Consider the following 14,362-nt stretch of genomic DNA (forward strand, 5'->3'; position numbering starts at 1 on the left):
ATTACCTTTATATATTTTGAGATTTCTTTTCTGAAAAGAGTACCAAAGTGCTATGCTTTCCTTAATGATCCTAGATAAATATTTTCGTGTCATCTAGGAGTTTGGATGATCCTTTGTTTTGTTTAGTAGTTTAGTACTTTGAGGCTACCAGTTATGAGATCATACACATTTAAGTTCAGATCAGCAACAATAATGCAATGAATAAATTTCTGTTTTAGTAGGGATGGCCAGGCACTATACCTTCCCACAGATTCTTAGAAAATTTTGTGGAATGTTTCTTGAGTTATTGCAATTCGGTTGTGGAATATTTTCATAATTGAACCTTGCTAATTGCATATAATGCAACAACACTGTTTTTTGTGGTGTTTGTTTGTTTACACACAAGCATTGGCTAGCCTTTTTCACCTGGTCAGAGAAAGTAGGTAGTAAGTGGCATTTCCCAGGTCCATGCTTTAAATGGTTTGCAAGAGGTTAGACTAAGATGGTGTGATGCAAACAAGACATGAGTTAAATATAACATTTCACTCAAACCTTGAATCCATCATATCCCAAAAGTGTCAAGCCTCTAGAGTTCTCAGTGTGGTTTTGACCTTTCTTCCCTGTCTAACTTTAGACAAATCTTGAAACATCAACAACAATAAATACATGCCTCTTTGTGCCTCACTTTTCCCGCCTGTGCAGCGGGGTACTTAGTAAATTAATTAATAGGGATGTGAAAAAGTGTCATACTTTTTGTGGTGGTTAGAGCCATCCTTTCACCCCTCAGTTTTAAGATAGTGCATGATTATTAGCTTTTGAAACGTTGGCTGTTATTCTGAAATTGAAATTTCATTATGATGAAGGGAGACATACAGTTTAGCAGTGCTTTGCCACCTGTCTTTGAGATGTCCTAAGGATGATTGTAAAAACATGTCTGTGGAAGGTGTTTTTCTACATTTGACTATGAAGTATGATCTATATACTACTTAGTGCCCTTATAGTATAAACCCAGCAAGTAACCTAGTACATTTGAAATAAAAAATAAATTTTTAGGTTCTAACAACCCTTTTATTCTTATTAATTATATGTTCTTTTAATAAAGTGCTTGATCATTTGCAAACATATATACATATATATGTACAAATATAGATATATCATTGCAATTAAATGATCAAATACAAACCCTGTAGGGGCCAATTTTGTTTAAGACCAAGGTGACAACTATTTTGGAATTAGCATGCCTGTCTGATTCTAAGCATCACCTTATCACTTTTTTTCCACTTTGTTTTATTGGGATCTAACAAATACAGTTTTTTTGAAATGTTTTCCTGTAACATCTGAGATTTAAAATTTTAAGATGCCTTGCCCTCAACTCCTGTTTATGTAAGATTTTTTTCAAACATAAAAGTGTTTGTTTCTGTGTTATTAAGTTACCTTAATTTGATGTATATAGTGTCCAAATCCATTTAGGAATTTAATATTTATTAATAACTGAAATCTTCTGTCTTCATTTGGTATATAGTCTCACATATTATATTATGGCAGGCCAAGATAAAATCTTGACAGCTATTTAAGCCCATGTGCAGCAGGCATCAGCGTGTTAGATAATGCTGTGGCAATGACACAAGCAAATTGACATTTGAATAAAGCCCTGGGACCACTTGAGTGTATAGCCTCTTGTCTTAAATGTATTCCTCATATCAGCATGGAGGAGGCAAGACCTGTGGGTCAATTTTGAATTGGCCTTACTTACATTTGATTTTTAAAAACAAGAGACTCAGGGAAAGTACTAAACCAAAATCTCTGATTTGACTTTCGTGTTTTCCGTAGTTTTTGTCTCCCATTGTTTTTATTTTGTTTTATTGAGATGCTTTTATAAAGGAATATGGGACTGTGAGAGTTTGGTTATTCTACAAATTTCTTAATATTTCTCCATCATGGCCTTTTATTTCACAAGTTTCTGAAGTCTGAATTCAATTACAGTTTTTTACATTTAATCTCAAATGTTGTTTAACTGTTTTAAATAGCAGAGTGCTGAAAATTACAAAGATGAAAAAATGTGTTTTCACAGGATCTATATTGTTGTGAATTAAACTAAGTCTACTTTTTTGTGACTTCATTGTGATGTATTGGTGATAAATATATGTAATAAGTGTGTTTAAGTATGTGTGTGCTTTTTTTTTTTTAATAATGACCTTTGGTTAGTGCATTATGATGAGTAGCGCAGTAATAGTCACATCTAGGCTCCATTCTTGGCACCAGCTAGCCAGATCTTATTTCTCTGATCCAGGCATTTCAATAAATAGACCAGTGCTTATGAACCAGGCAAAAGTCCTGGCTGAGTAGGAAGGAGAAATGAAGTTATTAGAAATGTAATGCTGAGTAAGCACTAGAATAGTGGTAAGTTTTGTGGAAATACCAGTGAGAATGGGGAGTGTCACAGAAGAGGTGGCTTAGATTTCCAAAATGTATGTGTGTGTTGGGGGAGTTGTGTTGTTGGTTTTTTTTTTTTTTTCAGTCAAATTTAGGTAAATCAATAAATTGTATATTCAGACAATAGAACTTTATTCAGTCCTAAAAAGGAATGAGCTGTCAGGCCATGAAAAGATATGGAACTTAAATGCATGTTACCAAGTGAAAGAAGGCAGTCTGTCAAAGCTGTATACCGTGTGAGTCAAACTTTATGCCATTCTGGAAAAGGCAAAACTATGGCTCAGTTCATGATTGTGGGATCCAGACCCACATTGGACTCCATGCTAAGTGTGGGGCCTGCTTAGGGTTCTCTCTCTCCTCCCCCCCCTTTTTTCCCCCCGCACCCCTCCATCCTTCCCTCCCTCTCCCTCTATCCCCTGCTTACGCTAGCAAGCACATTGTCTAAGATGGAAAAAAAACAATGAAGCCATCAGTGATTGCCAGGAGTTAGTGGGGAGGAAGGGATCAATAGAAGGAGCACAGAGAATTTTTAGTACCATGAAACCACACTGTGTGATATTATAATGGTGAATATATCTCATTATATATTTGTTCAAACCCATAGAATGTACAACACCAGAATAAACCCTGATGTAAATTATAGACTTTGGGTGATAATGATGTGTCATTGTAGGCTTATCAGTTGAAACAAATGTACTGCTCTGCTTGGGGATGTTCATAATGGGGGAGGCTCTGCAATATGCAGAGCATATTGGAGGGCAGGGGGTTTGTGGGAACTCTGTCCTTCTGCTCAATTTTGCTGTGAACCTAAATTAACTGCTCTAAAATATTGCCTATTTTAAAATAAACATACTAAGTCCCACCTCTAAAAGACAAAAAATAAAATAATATATGCATATATGTTATTGCCTCTGAAAATCTTGCCCGAGGGCATCACCTGAATCTCATGCCTTCTTCGAGTTTCAGATAGAGCCTGGTCAACTCCTAAGGGAAATTGCCTTCTTGTTTCTTAACCAAGTCAAAATAAATATCCAAGCCTCTCAGAAAAAACTGCATGCTGCTTAGACATTTTAGACTAAGCTATAGTATGCAATGTGAATGTGTGTGTGTGTGCACACGCGTGCATAAATTTTCTTCTTAAGTAGCTAGGAGTTCGATGGCAGGAGCTGATGCTTTTAACCTTTTTGGAAGTTCTCAGGATCTACCATAACACTGAACTCCTTGCACTGTGACAAAATGGAAAACCACTGCACAAAGGAGGCCCACACAGGAGGGCCCTGTACTCTTCCTCAATCTCTGAATTTGCTTCACTGAAAATTACTTGTTTGACTTCACTATTGACATACTGATGGATATCTTCGATGTGATGATTTTGTGTTAATTTGGCTAGGCTTTGGTGCCTAGGTGTTTGTTCAAACACCAGTCTGGATGTGGTGAAGGTATTTTTTAGATATGATTAACATTTAAATCTGTAGACTTTGAGTAAACCAGGTTACTCTCCATAATGTGAATGGCCCTTATCCAGTTGGTTGATGGCCTTAAGAACAAAGATGGAAATTTCTTGTAGAGTTTTTAAAATTGCCATAGACACCCTGCTAGAGCCAGCCTGTTGGCCTGCTCTACAGATTTCTAATTTGTCATTTCTCCAATTTTGTGGGGCAGTTTATTAAAATATATCTATTGGGGCACCTGGGTGGTTCAGTTGGTTGAGCCTGTGACTCCAGCTCAGGTCATGATCTCACAGTTTGTGAGTTCAAGCCCCATGTCAGTTCCACACTGATAGTGCGGAGCCTGCTTGGGATTCTCTCTTTCTGCCCCTACCCCACTTGTGTGCTCTCTCTCAAAAATAAACAAACTTTAAAAAAAACTAAAATACACGTATCTATCTCTGTGTCTCTGTTTTTCAAATGTGTATTTTTTATATATATTTTATATGGTGTGTGTGTGTGTATAAAATGTTTCTGTTCCTTTACAGAACTTTAATAGACTCCTTTTGCAAACAGCATGACCTCCCTCATCCATCCATTCTTTCCTAGCCACCTGACAAAACAAGCCTGAATGAACCCAACCACTAATTTTCTCCGCCTTCAACTTAGCAGCTGAGCACCGTTAAGAGTAAATCACTGTTCTCCCAGTTGTGATGCTACAAAGCAGACAACAGGGAGCTTATCTTTAGGGTAGTAGGACAACGTGATTTATAATGTATATTTGGTCTTTGTCCTATTTCTAGCACAGATATCCTAAAGCCCTTAGGATTTCCTAAGTGATAAGAGCAATTAAGTGTCTTTTTTGAAAATTCCAGTGTAGCGGTGCCTGGGTGGCTTAGTCGATTAGGCCTCCGACTTGGATGCAGGTCATGATCTCGAGGTCCATGAGTTTGAGCCCTGCTTCAGGCCCAGTGCTGACAGCTCAGAGCTAGGAGCCTGCTTAAGATTCTCTTTCTCTCTCCTCTCTCTCTCTCCCCACCCTTCCCCCACTCATGTTCTGTCTCAACAATAAATAAACATCTAAAAAAATTTTTTTTAATTCCAGTGTAGTTAATAGTGCTGTATTAGTTTCAGGTATACAATATAGTGATTCAGCAGTTCTGTGTAGTACTCAGTGCTCATCAAGATAAGTGTACTCTTAATCCTTTTCATCTATTTCACCCCCACCTACCCACCTCTCCTCAGGCAACCAGCTATTTTCTAAAGTTAAAAGTGTTTTTGGTTTGTCTCTAATAAAGGTGTCTTGGTATTCATAACAAACTCCTTTCAAACACACCTGATTTGATGTTAATGAGGTGACTTTCTGAACGTATCTCATAGGGGATAGTTGCCAGGGGAACTAAATACATGATTAGAGGGTTGACCATTCATTCCCATTGCCCTGACTCTCAGGGAGAGGAGGAGGCTACAGGTTAAATCAATAGGTAATGGCCAATGATTTAATCAATTATGCCTTCATAATTAAGCCTTTACAAAAACCCAGAAGGACGAGGTTTGGAGAGCTTCATTCTTGGCGACATGGAGATGAGGTGAGTGGTATGCCTGGAGAACATGATAGCTCCTTGCTCCCTTCCACGTACCTTGTCCTCTGCATTTCTTCCAGCTGGATGTTCTGAGTTAATTGTGTGGCGGATGGAAACCCCACACATTGAAGGTAGGGTCAAGGATAGTCAAAATCGCTTTTGAAATTATTATTTTTTAAAGAAATGCCATTGACAACTGAGATAAGTGGGGGATTAGGTGAAGAGAAGTGAAGTTAGAATGTAGCAACAAATGTGCAAAGGATCAGCAAGGTTCTAGGGTAGGCATTTGATATAGTGGACAGGAGAAGAGTAAAAAGGTAGTTGGGGAAACAGGTGTCTAAGACATGAAACTTGGGGCAGCTGGGTGGCTCAGTCAGTTAAACATCTGACTCTTGATATCAGTGTTGTGACTTAAAGCCCCATGCTGGGCTCTGTGTTGGGCGTGAGACCTACTTAAAAAAAAAAAAGCCCTGAAACTCTGTTTTCAAGGTACTTAACTAGTATAAGAAGTCAAACTTAGAAATACTGTAGTTGGGGTGCGTGAATGGCTTAGCTCAGTTAAGCATCAAAGTTTTGATCTCAGCTCGAGTCGATCTCAGGGTTGTGAGTTTAAACACTGCATTGGGTTCCATGGGCATGGAGCCTACTTAATGCAGCTGTTGCTAGCTTCTGTGAGAAATATAAGACCCCATTTGGGAAGGGGCCAAAGGCTTTTACCCTAGGGAAAAGCTAATATGCTAGCCTGTTACAGTTTTGTTTTGTGGCAGCAGACATTAGATTCCTGGGTCAAAGAGAAATTTATTATTCAAGGCAAAAGCAGTGGCCAGAGCTTCATTTATCAGTTCCCCCTGCCTCCCAAGTCCCACTGGGGTGATGGAGTCAGACAGAGATGGATGTCTGCGCACACAGTAGGTTGTGTTACAGGAAAGAGTACTAAGTTTGGGAGATTCGCTTTTATAGGAAATGGAAGCAAGCCTGCTCTTTGGGAAAGCATTACCTCAGCTCTGAAGATCCGTCACCCCAAACAACCCTGAAAAATGACCTGGATAAAAAGCAATCAATACCTTGTATTTTTGGCATGCCCAGCAAGAATTTGCAAGGACATTCAGGCCCATGGCAGAGTGTTCCTCCCAACAGTATGCTGGTTTCATGGGATGGTGGGGGAGGATAGGTAAATTCCAATACAAGGCTTGAAGAAAGGCATCAAGAAGGCGATGTTTAAGCTGTGTTTTCTTAAGAGGGGTAAATGTGCATCAAACAGGCACAGGGAGAGGAAAGGGTATTTCACCCTGAGACCTAGCCAAAACACAGGTGTGGAAATTTGATAAGGGCTTGGTATATTCAGAAGATTTACTAGGGTCTCATCATAGCTGGAGCTTACAGGACCAGGTATGAGGAAGGGGGTGGGGGGAGCAGTGGCCCACTGACAGGGCTAGGAAGAGAACCATCTTGTTTACCTTGGTAAAGAGTCTGACTGTCCTGCAGGCAATGAGGGACCACTGAAGGGGGTCTTAAGCAGGAGAATGTTATGGTTAATCTGGTTTATATTTTAGAATGGTCACTCTAGATTACCAGCTAAAAATGGTTTCTTGAACACCGCCTTCTGCATTTGCTTCCTCTTACGCCCCTTTGAAAATGATATTAAAGGGATTTAAGAATCCTAAACTCTTAAGGATTAGAGGAAAAGATAAAATTCTGGAATCAAAAGCAAATGGTTCAGCTGATTTGGAAAAGTTGAATTTATATATATTTTGAGAGAGAGAGTGCATGTGGGTTGGGGTGGAGAAAGCATCCCAAACAGGCTCCGAGCTGTCAGCATGGAGCCCTACATGGGGCTCTATCCCATAAACTGTGAGATCATGACCTGAGCCAAAATCAAGATTGGACATGTAACCAACGGAACCACCCAGGAGCCCCTGGAAAAAGCTAAATTCTAAATCAGAGAACAAAGGTAATAAACAATCCTATTTATATCACAGAACCCCTTAAAAACCTGAGAAGTTGGCTTCTGGAAAAAGGGCTGACAAGGGTAACTAAAAGGATTGGAAGGTCATTTAGGAATGAGTTATATCCTTATGCCACTACTCATCACCCCTGCAGCTTAATTCTGAAGTCTTTTATTCATGAAAGAGTAAAACTATTTTTGTGTTAGAGGATACCAGGCACCTGAAACAATTAAGTAAAAAAATTTATACTCCATTCTGAGACACATCCCTCCACCCCCACATACACCACAGCCCTTCTCTCAACTTGATTTTCAACGAACTTGTCCCACAGACTCTGTTTCCAATTGCTTTTAAATGTCCCACTTTTAAATATGTGCAGATAAGTCACAATTACCAGACACCCCAGGAAGCCTCTAACATGAAAGATAGTGTCTGAAGTCAACTAAAGAAGAAAAAAGCATATCCTACAGGGGGAAAAACAAAAAAAGCGATCATTAATATCAGAGTTGAAAGATGATAATGAATAAAACCGACATCACTCTAGCAGCAATTCAGAGTTGGAGCCAAGCAAGACTGGAAAAGCTTTAGGGAAAAGCTGACCAAGAAGGCCTGAACTAAGGTAGCAGTAGTGGAAATGAAGATAAGAACAATTTTTAAATGGAGATTGTAGGTCCCTCTGTAGAAAACTAATTCAGAACCTCTGGGAATAGAGGTCCAGGAATCTGTAATCTGTTTAACATCACCACAGCAGCTAGACTTTGAGATTAGGGACTGGAGACCTAGGGTCTAATTGGGTATGGAGGGGGGGGGTGTCTAGATTTCTTTACTGGCTGGGTGGATGATGGTGTCATTCTCAAATACAGAAACAAGTTTGGGAATACCCCCTTCCTCCTAAAAAAAAAAAAAAAAAGATGAAAGTTTGAGTAGCCTGTGGTACGTCTGGGTGAAAGTATCAATGAGCAGGCGGAGCTATCCCTTGCTTGGATTACTGCTAGTTTCTTACCAGTGACCCTTAAGGACACAGGGTGTCCCATGATTTTTCATGTATGGTTGTCCATGCTGGGCTGTTTTCTCAGTCCTTCAGCACACACACACCCCAAAACAACAACAACAAACTCAGCTATTGCAGAGTAGCTTAAAAATAGCATTCTTGCCTTTGACATTTGTAATAATTTATGTCTCCAACGATAACTTGGAAACCAATTATTATTTAGGCGTGTAGCTTTGGTCACTCTCTCCCACTCAGACCTGTTTTATTTATTGCTCCTATTAGTGAAAAATTTTTTTAGTCATCGTTTAAAACCTGTCTCTTCCAGCTATGTCTGTCTCAGCCTAATTATGACAGGGACCTCCTTTGCAGGCTTCGTTGCAGGAGTCACAATCTTCCCAAACGCTACCGCAGATTTCCAGACAATATAGAATGGATTCAGTCTTTTCTTTTTTTCTTTTCTTTTTAATTTAACGTTTGTTTATTTTTGAGAGAGACAGAGTGTGAGCAGGGGAGGGGCAGCCAGAGAGGGAGACACAGAATCCAAAGCAGGCTCCAGGCTCTGTGTTGTCAGCACAGAGCCCCACGAGGGGCTCAAACTCACAAGCTGTGAGATCATGACCTAAACCGAAGTCGGACGCCTAACCTCTTGAGCCACCCAGGCGGATTAAGTCCACTTTCTATTGCACTTCACAACTATTTCATCTTCCTTTACATCAACCCTAGGCAATATCATTCTCTCCACTTTGTGGAAAAGAAGACACCGTCTCTGAATTAAAGTACTTTGCCCGAGTTTCTTGGTATAGCTCCACACTGGTCAGCTCCAACGTCTTTGAAAATCTTGCCCAAAACCCAGCGCGACCAAAACAGGTGCCTGAGCTGACAGCATTAGGCAAAAAGGCTGCCAGCTCTACTTCCATGTTAGCCCAGCCCTCTCGGGGGGGGGCGGGGCAGTGAGACACTACCTGCTCCGGGTAGCTCCAGCTGACGTCATTGCAACAGCGACGCAGAAGATTTACGCGACAGCCTGCGCCTCTTAGATCCCAGCGGTCATTGCGGCCAGCAGGCTTTACGGCTTGGGTGTGGCTGCTCTTTCACATGTTTGTGGTGAGGTCTCCGATTCGGCTTGTTGGAGGGTCAGGTTGCGCTCAGACCTCTGCCCCAACCCTCAGGCCAGGCCTTCTAAGTGAGTCTCGCAGGAGGTGGTGTCCAGCGGGGACTTGTGTGGGAGAAGTGAAGTAAGGTGAGGCCTGGCGCTGCCTGTGCACAGATTGTTGAACTTCAGGGCCACTGCTTTGCTTCGGATGTGAGTCAGTGGCATCTGGCAGGTTGATGTGCAGACTAAAGTGACCTGTGTGATCTCTTCCTGAGTTGCCCAGCCTCGGACCCTCTGCCCCTTCTTTAGAAGAAAATAAGTGTGCCCCACCTCCTTACTAGGTTTGGAAGCTATAAAGTACATTGTTATTCAATGTAGTTGTGTAATGGAAATTAAGAAGCCCATGGATGGGGAGGGAGGAAGTTTCTAGATTATTTACTGTCTTTAAGATAACTAATAACCTAGAGAGAGACCTCTGGAGCACGACAGTTTGTTGACAGTCTTCAGACCTTTGAAGACTAAATAGCAGCATCTACTGCTGTAAATGAAGTAGGGAATATCTTTAACTTCATGGTTCCATTACATGTGAATCTGCTAAACTTACTTGCTTCTCCCCCTCCGCCCCACTCTTATAAGGGCTCAGAAATGTTTGGGTGTATAAAAGTATATAGTGTTCTTATATTTATTTGTTTATTCATTCATGTATTTGTTTTTTATTTAAAAAAAAATGTTTATTCTTTGAGAGAAAGAGCAAGCAGGGGAGGGGCAGAGAGAAAGGGAGACAGAATCCCAAGACCCTGGCTGTCAGCTCAGAGCTCAGTATGGTGCTCAGACTCATCAACCCAACCGGGAGATCATGACCTGAGCCGAAACCAGAACTAGGATGCTCAGTGAGCCACCCAGATACCCCTCTTTTTTTTTTTTTTTTTAAGTATAGTATTCTTTATTGGAGAGGATATTTATTTTATGATTCAGTTAATGAAAATGAAAACCTTGGAGAGTAGATTTTGCCTTAAGTGTGTAGCAACCCCTGGGAAACACAGTTAAAAGTAGAAAAACCTATTAATTGTATAGAGAGGTGTGGTAGCCTTGTAATTTGTCATAAAAATAGTGTATTTTCAGTTACCTTTATAATCTTGCCCCTTAACTTTGAAGTCAAGTATTTTGGAGTATAAAAATCAGAATGTCCTCATGGAAAATTAAGTGCTATAATTGCTTTTGCATTAAAAAATGCAATTTTGGGGGCACCTGGGTGGCGCAGTCGGTTAAGCGTCCGACTTCAGCCAGGTCACGATCTCGGGGTCCGTGAGTTCGAGCCCCGCGTCGGGCTCTGGGCTGATGGCTCAGAGCCTGGAGCCTGTTTCCGATTCTGTGTCTCCCTCTCTCTCTGCCCCTCCCCCGTTCATGCTCTGTCTCTCTCTGTCCCAAAAATAAATAAAAACGTTGAAAAAAAATTTTTTAAAAAATGCAATTTTGGGGACACCTGGGTGGCTCAGGTGGTTAAGCATCTGACTTCGGCTCAGGTCATGATCTCACAGTTCATGAATTCAAGCCCCGCGTCGGGCTCTATGCTGTCAGGTCAGAACCTGGAGCCTGTTTCAGATTCTGTGTTTCCTTCTCTCTCTAGCCCTCCTCCTCCCTCCCTCCCTCCCTCCCTCCCTCCCTCTCTCTCTCTCTCTCTCTCTCTCTCTCTCTCTCAAAAAAATAAACATTAGAAAAATGCAATTTTTTGGCACATACACATAAGATTTTTATGAAAATGCCTTAGTATAGTATAGGCAATTTGTTATTCACAGTGGGAGAGAGTAGCAGAAGGTATCCTTCTGTACTGACTATACCTTGTCAGGGATAAACTCATTTGGCATGATTAATGGATAGTATGGACAGTCATCTTTATATAATGATAATTTGTGTGTATGAGGAAGAGCTTAAAATTTTAATCTTGTATATTACAAAAGAAAATATTTGTAGAAATGCTTACTAAAAATACTGTAAATACCAAAGATCTTCTATTTTTAAACTTTATATTTAGAAATCATAGCATTTTCAAACCTTATGGGTCTCAATAGTTATTGGTTCATTTTGCTCTTTTTTGTTCTCTAATTCATATCAATTAAATGACATGGGTGAAAGTTAATTTTATCTTTTATTTCTTTAAAAAAAATTTTTTTTATGTTTATTTACTTTTTGAGAGAAAGAGAGACAGAGTCATGAGCAGGGGAGGGACAGAGAGAGAGGGAGACACAGAATCCGAAGCAGTCTCCAGGCTCTGAGCTGTCAGCACAGAGCCTGATGCAGGGCTTGAACTCACAGACTGAGAGATCATGACCTGAGCTGAAGTCGGACGCTTAACCGACTGAGCCACCCAGGCACCCCTTATTTTTTATTTCTTTTTTTATTAAAAAAATTTTTTTAAACATTTATTTTGTATAGAAAGAGAGCGTGAGCAAGAGAGGGGCAAAGAGAGGGAGACACAGAATCGGAAACAGGCTCTAGGCTTTGAGCTGTCAGCACAGAGCCCAACGTGGTGCTTGAACCCACAAGTGTTAAGATCATGACCTAAACTAAATTCGGCCGCCTAACCGACTGAGCCCCCCCAAGAGCCCCTTTATTTCTTTTTTTAATTAAAAAATTTTATGTTTGTTTATTTATTTATTTATTAATTTTGGAGAGAGAATAACAGAGTGCAAGTCGGGGAGGGACAGAGAAAGAGGGAGACACAGGATCTGAAGCAGGTTCCAGGCTCTGAGTTGCCAGCACAGAGCCCAACATGGGGCTCAAACTCACGAACCAGGAAATCATAACCTGAGATGTAGTCAGATGCTTAATTGACAGAGCCACCCAGGCTCCTCTATTTTTATTTCTTTAAAGTTTATTTTAAGAGGGAGAGAATCCCAAGCAACCACATTGTCAGTACAAAGCCCTACAAGGGTCTCAGTCCCATAAACTGTGAGATCATGACCTGAGCTGGAATCAAGAGTCAGATGCTTTACTAATTGAGCCACTCAGACAACCTGGTTAATTTTATTTTGAATTAGTAATGAAATCAGTTCAAATAAATATGAACAAATAAACTTGAATAATTAAAATAGGCTACTGGGTAAATCTCATTTGCTTTTGAAATATGGAAAAGAGTTCACAGAAGAGAAAAAAATCACCTTGCCTTTCAGGGAAATACTAGTAATTGTTTCTTTTAAATCAGTGATCCCTAAAGGGTTTTTTTGTTTGTTGGTTTGGTTTGGTTTGATGAATTACTATTTCTACTCTGGGGTGCCTACATAGCTCAGTCAGTTAAGCATCCAACTTTGGCTCAGGCCATGATCTCCAGTTCATGAGTTTCAACCCCACATCAGACTCTCTGCTGTTAGCACAGAGCCTGCTTTAGATCCTCTGTCCCCCTCTTTCTTTGCCCCTCCCCTGCTCGTGCATCTGTGTGTGCGTGTGGGTTCCCTTGCTCCCTCTCAAAAATAAACATTAAAAAAAACAAAACTAGAGGATAAAGAGCTTATTCAACAATTACAAAAGGGACTTGATGTGACCTCTGAAGTCTTAAATAATATCATAGTTTATATACAGTGGACTAAAATTGGATCGATTTAGATAGATTTTCCTTTTTTCTACCAAAGGTTGACTTTGCTTTCACCTAAGTTCAGTTTCCAAAAGTATAGTTTACTTGTATTAATCTCTTCAAAGACATTTTGCAGGATTTTAACTACTTTATCTTAATCTGGGATGGAAACCAAAGAAAAATGAAAAGAAAATTAAGCATGTAGTGCTTTTTTTTTTTTTAATTTTTTTTTCAACGTTTATTTATTTTTGGGACAGAGAGAGACAGAGCATGAACGGGGGAGGGGCAGAGAGAGAGGGAGACACAGAATCGGAAACAGGCTCCAGGCTCCGAGCCATCAGCCCAGAGCCTGACGCGGGGCTCGAACTCACGGACCGCGAGATCATGACCTGGCTGAAGTCGGACGCTTAACCGACTGCGCCACCCAGGCGCCCCTTGCATGTAGTGCTTTAAATTGTTTTTTTTTTTTTCTTAATGTTTATTTATTCTTGAGATAGACTGAGCATTAGTGGGGAAAGGGCAGAGAGAGAACGAGAGACAGAATCCAAAACAGGCTCCAGCTCTGATCTGTCAGCACAGAGTCCAGCACGGGGCTTGAACCCATGAACCGCGAGATTATGACCTGAGCCGAAGTTGGACACTTAACTGAGCCACCCAGACACCCCTAAAGTGGGTTTTATTGGTTAATTTTTTATATGCATTTTTTACATTGTGGTAAGTTGAGAGAGAATTCTACATTTCTACCTGTTTCAATCTCATCTGTGTATACCACTCCTCTCCCAAATTTTCTTCCAGCTCAGACCTAGTGTTAGGTTGATAGTATCAGATTAATTTTCAACTCCTTGTTCTCAACATAGATACTTCCTAAATTCAGAGATTAATTATGTTTTTGATATAGTTGTTTTTGTGAGGAATGATTTGTATTGAAGTTTCTCTCTCCCTTTTTCACCCTGCCATGTTCCCTAAAACTCCCTATCCCCATGATATTTCTGTATATAGGTGGAGTTCTCTGCTACCAATGAGGCTTCAATAAACCAGTGAAATGACTCTTCAGGAATTGGTACATCGGGCTGCCTCCATTTATTCAGATAAAATAGCTGTATGTTTTGATGAGTGTAACAACCAGCCTCCAGTTTATTACACCTATAAGTCTGTGGTTCATGCTGCTTCAGAATTATCAAATTTTCTACTATTACACTGTGACTTTCAAGGAATTCGGGAAGTTGGTCTCTACTGCCATCCTGGTATTAACTTACCCTCTTGGATTTTAGGGTAATTATTTTAATACTGAATTTTTAGTTTTCTAACCTAATTTATAATTCTTTAATACATAGAATGTTGT

The 14,362-nt window shown here is 40.3% G+C and overlaps 1 protein-coding gene across 3 annotated transcripts in view; it reads left to right on the top strand.

Moving 5' to 3' along the window:
* Positions 1 to 9,404: 9,404 nt before the first annotated feature.
* AASDH (aminoadipate-semialdehyde dehydrogenase) overlaps positions 9,405 to 14,362 on the top strand; it is a 44,533-nt gene continuing 39,575 nt past the window's right edge. The window contains exons 1-2 of one of the 3 annotated variants that reach the window (XM_040482980.1): positions 9,405 to 9,599; positions 14,020 to 14,292. In XM_040482980.1, coding sequence (XP_040338914.1) covers positions 14,063 to 14,292 — 230 coding nt within the window. In that variant the 5' untranslated portion in view covers positions 9,405 to 9,599; positions 14,020 to 14,062. The remainder of the gene's footprint in view (positions 9,600 to 14,019; positions 14,293 to 14,362) is intronic. The other 2 variants (XM_040482961.1, XM_040482970.1) reach the window with 2 other exon arrangements.

Source organism: Herpailurus yagouaroundi, unplaced genomic scaffold, assembly GCF_014898765.1.
Source record: "Herpailurus yagouaroundi ecotype Mexico unplaced genomic scaffold, PumYag 28, whole genome shotgun sequence".
NCBI lineage: Eukaryota > Metazoa > Chordata > Mammalia > Carnivora > Felidae > Herpailurus > Herpailurus yagouaroundi.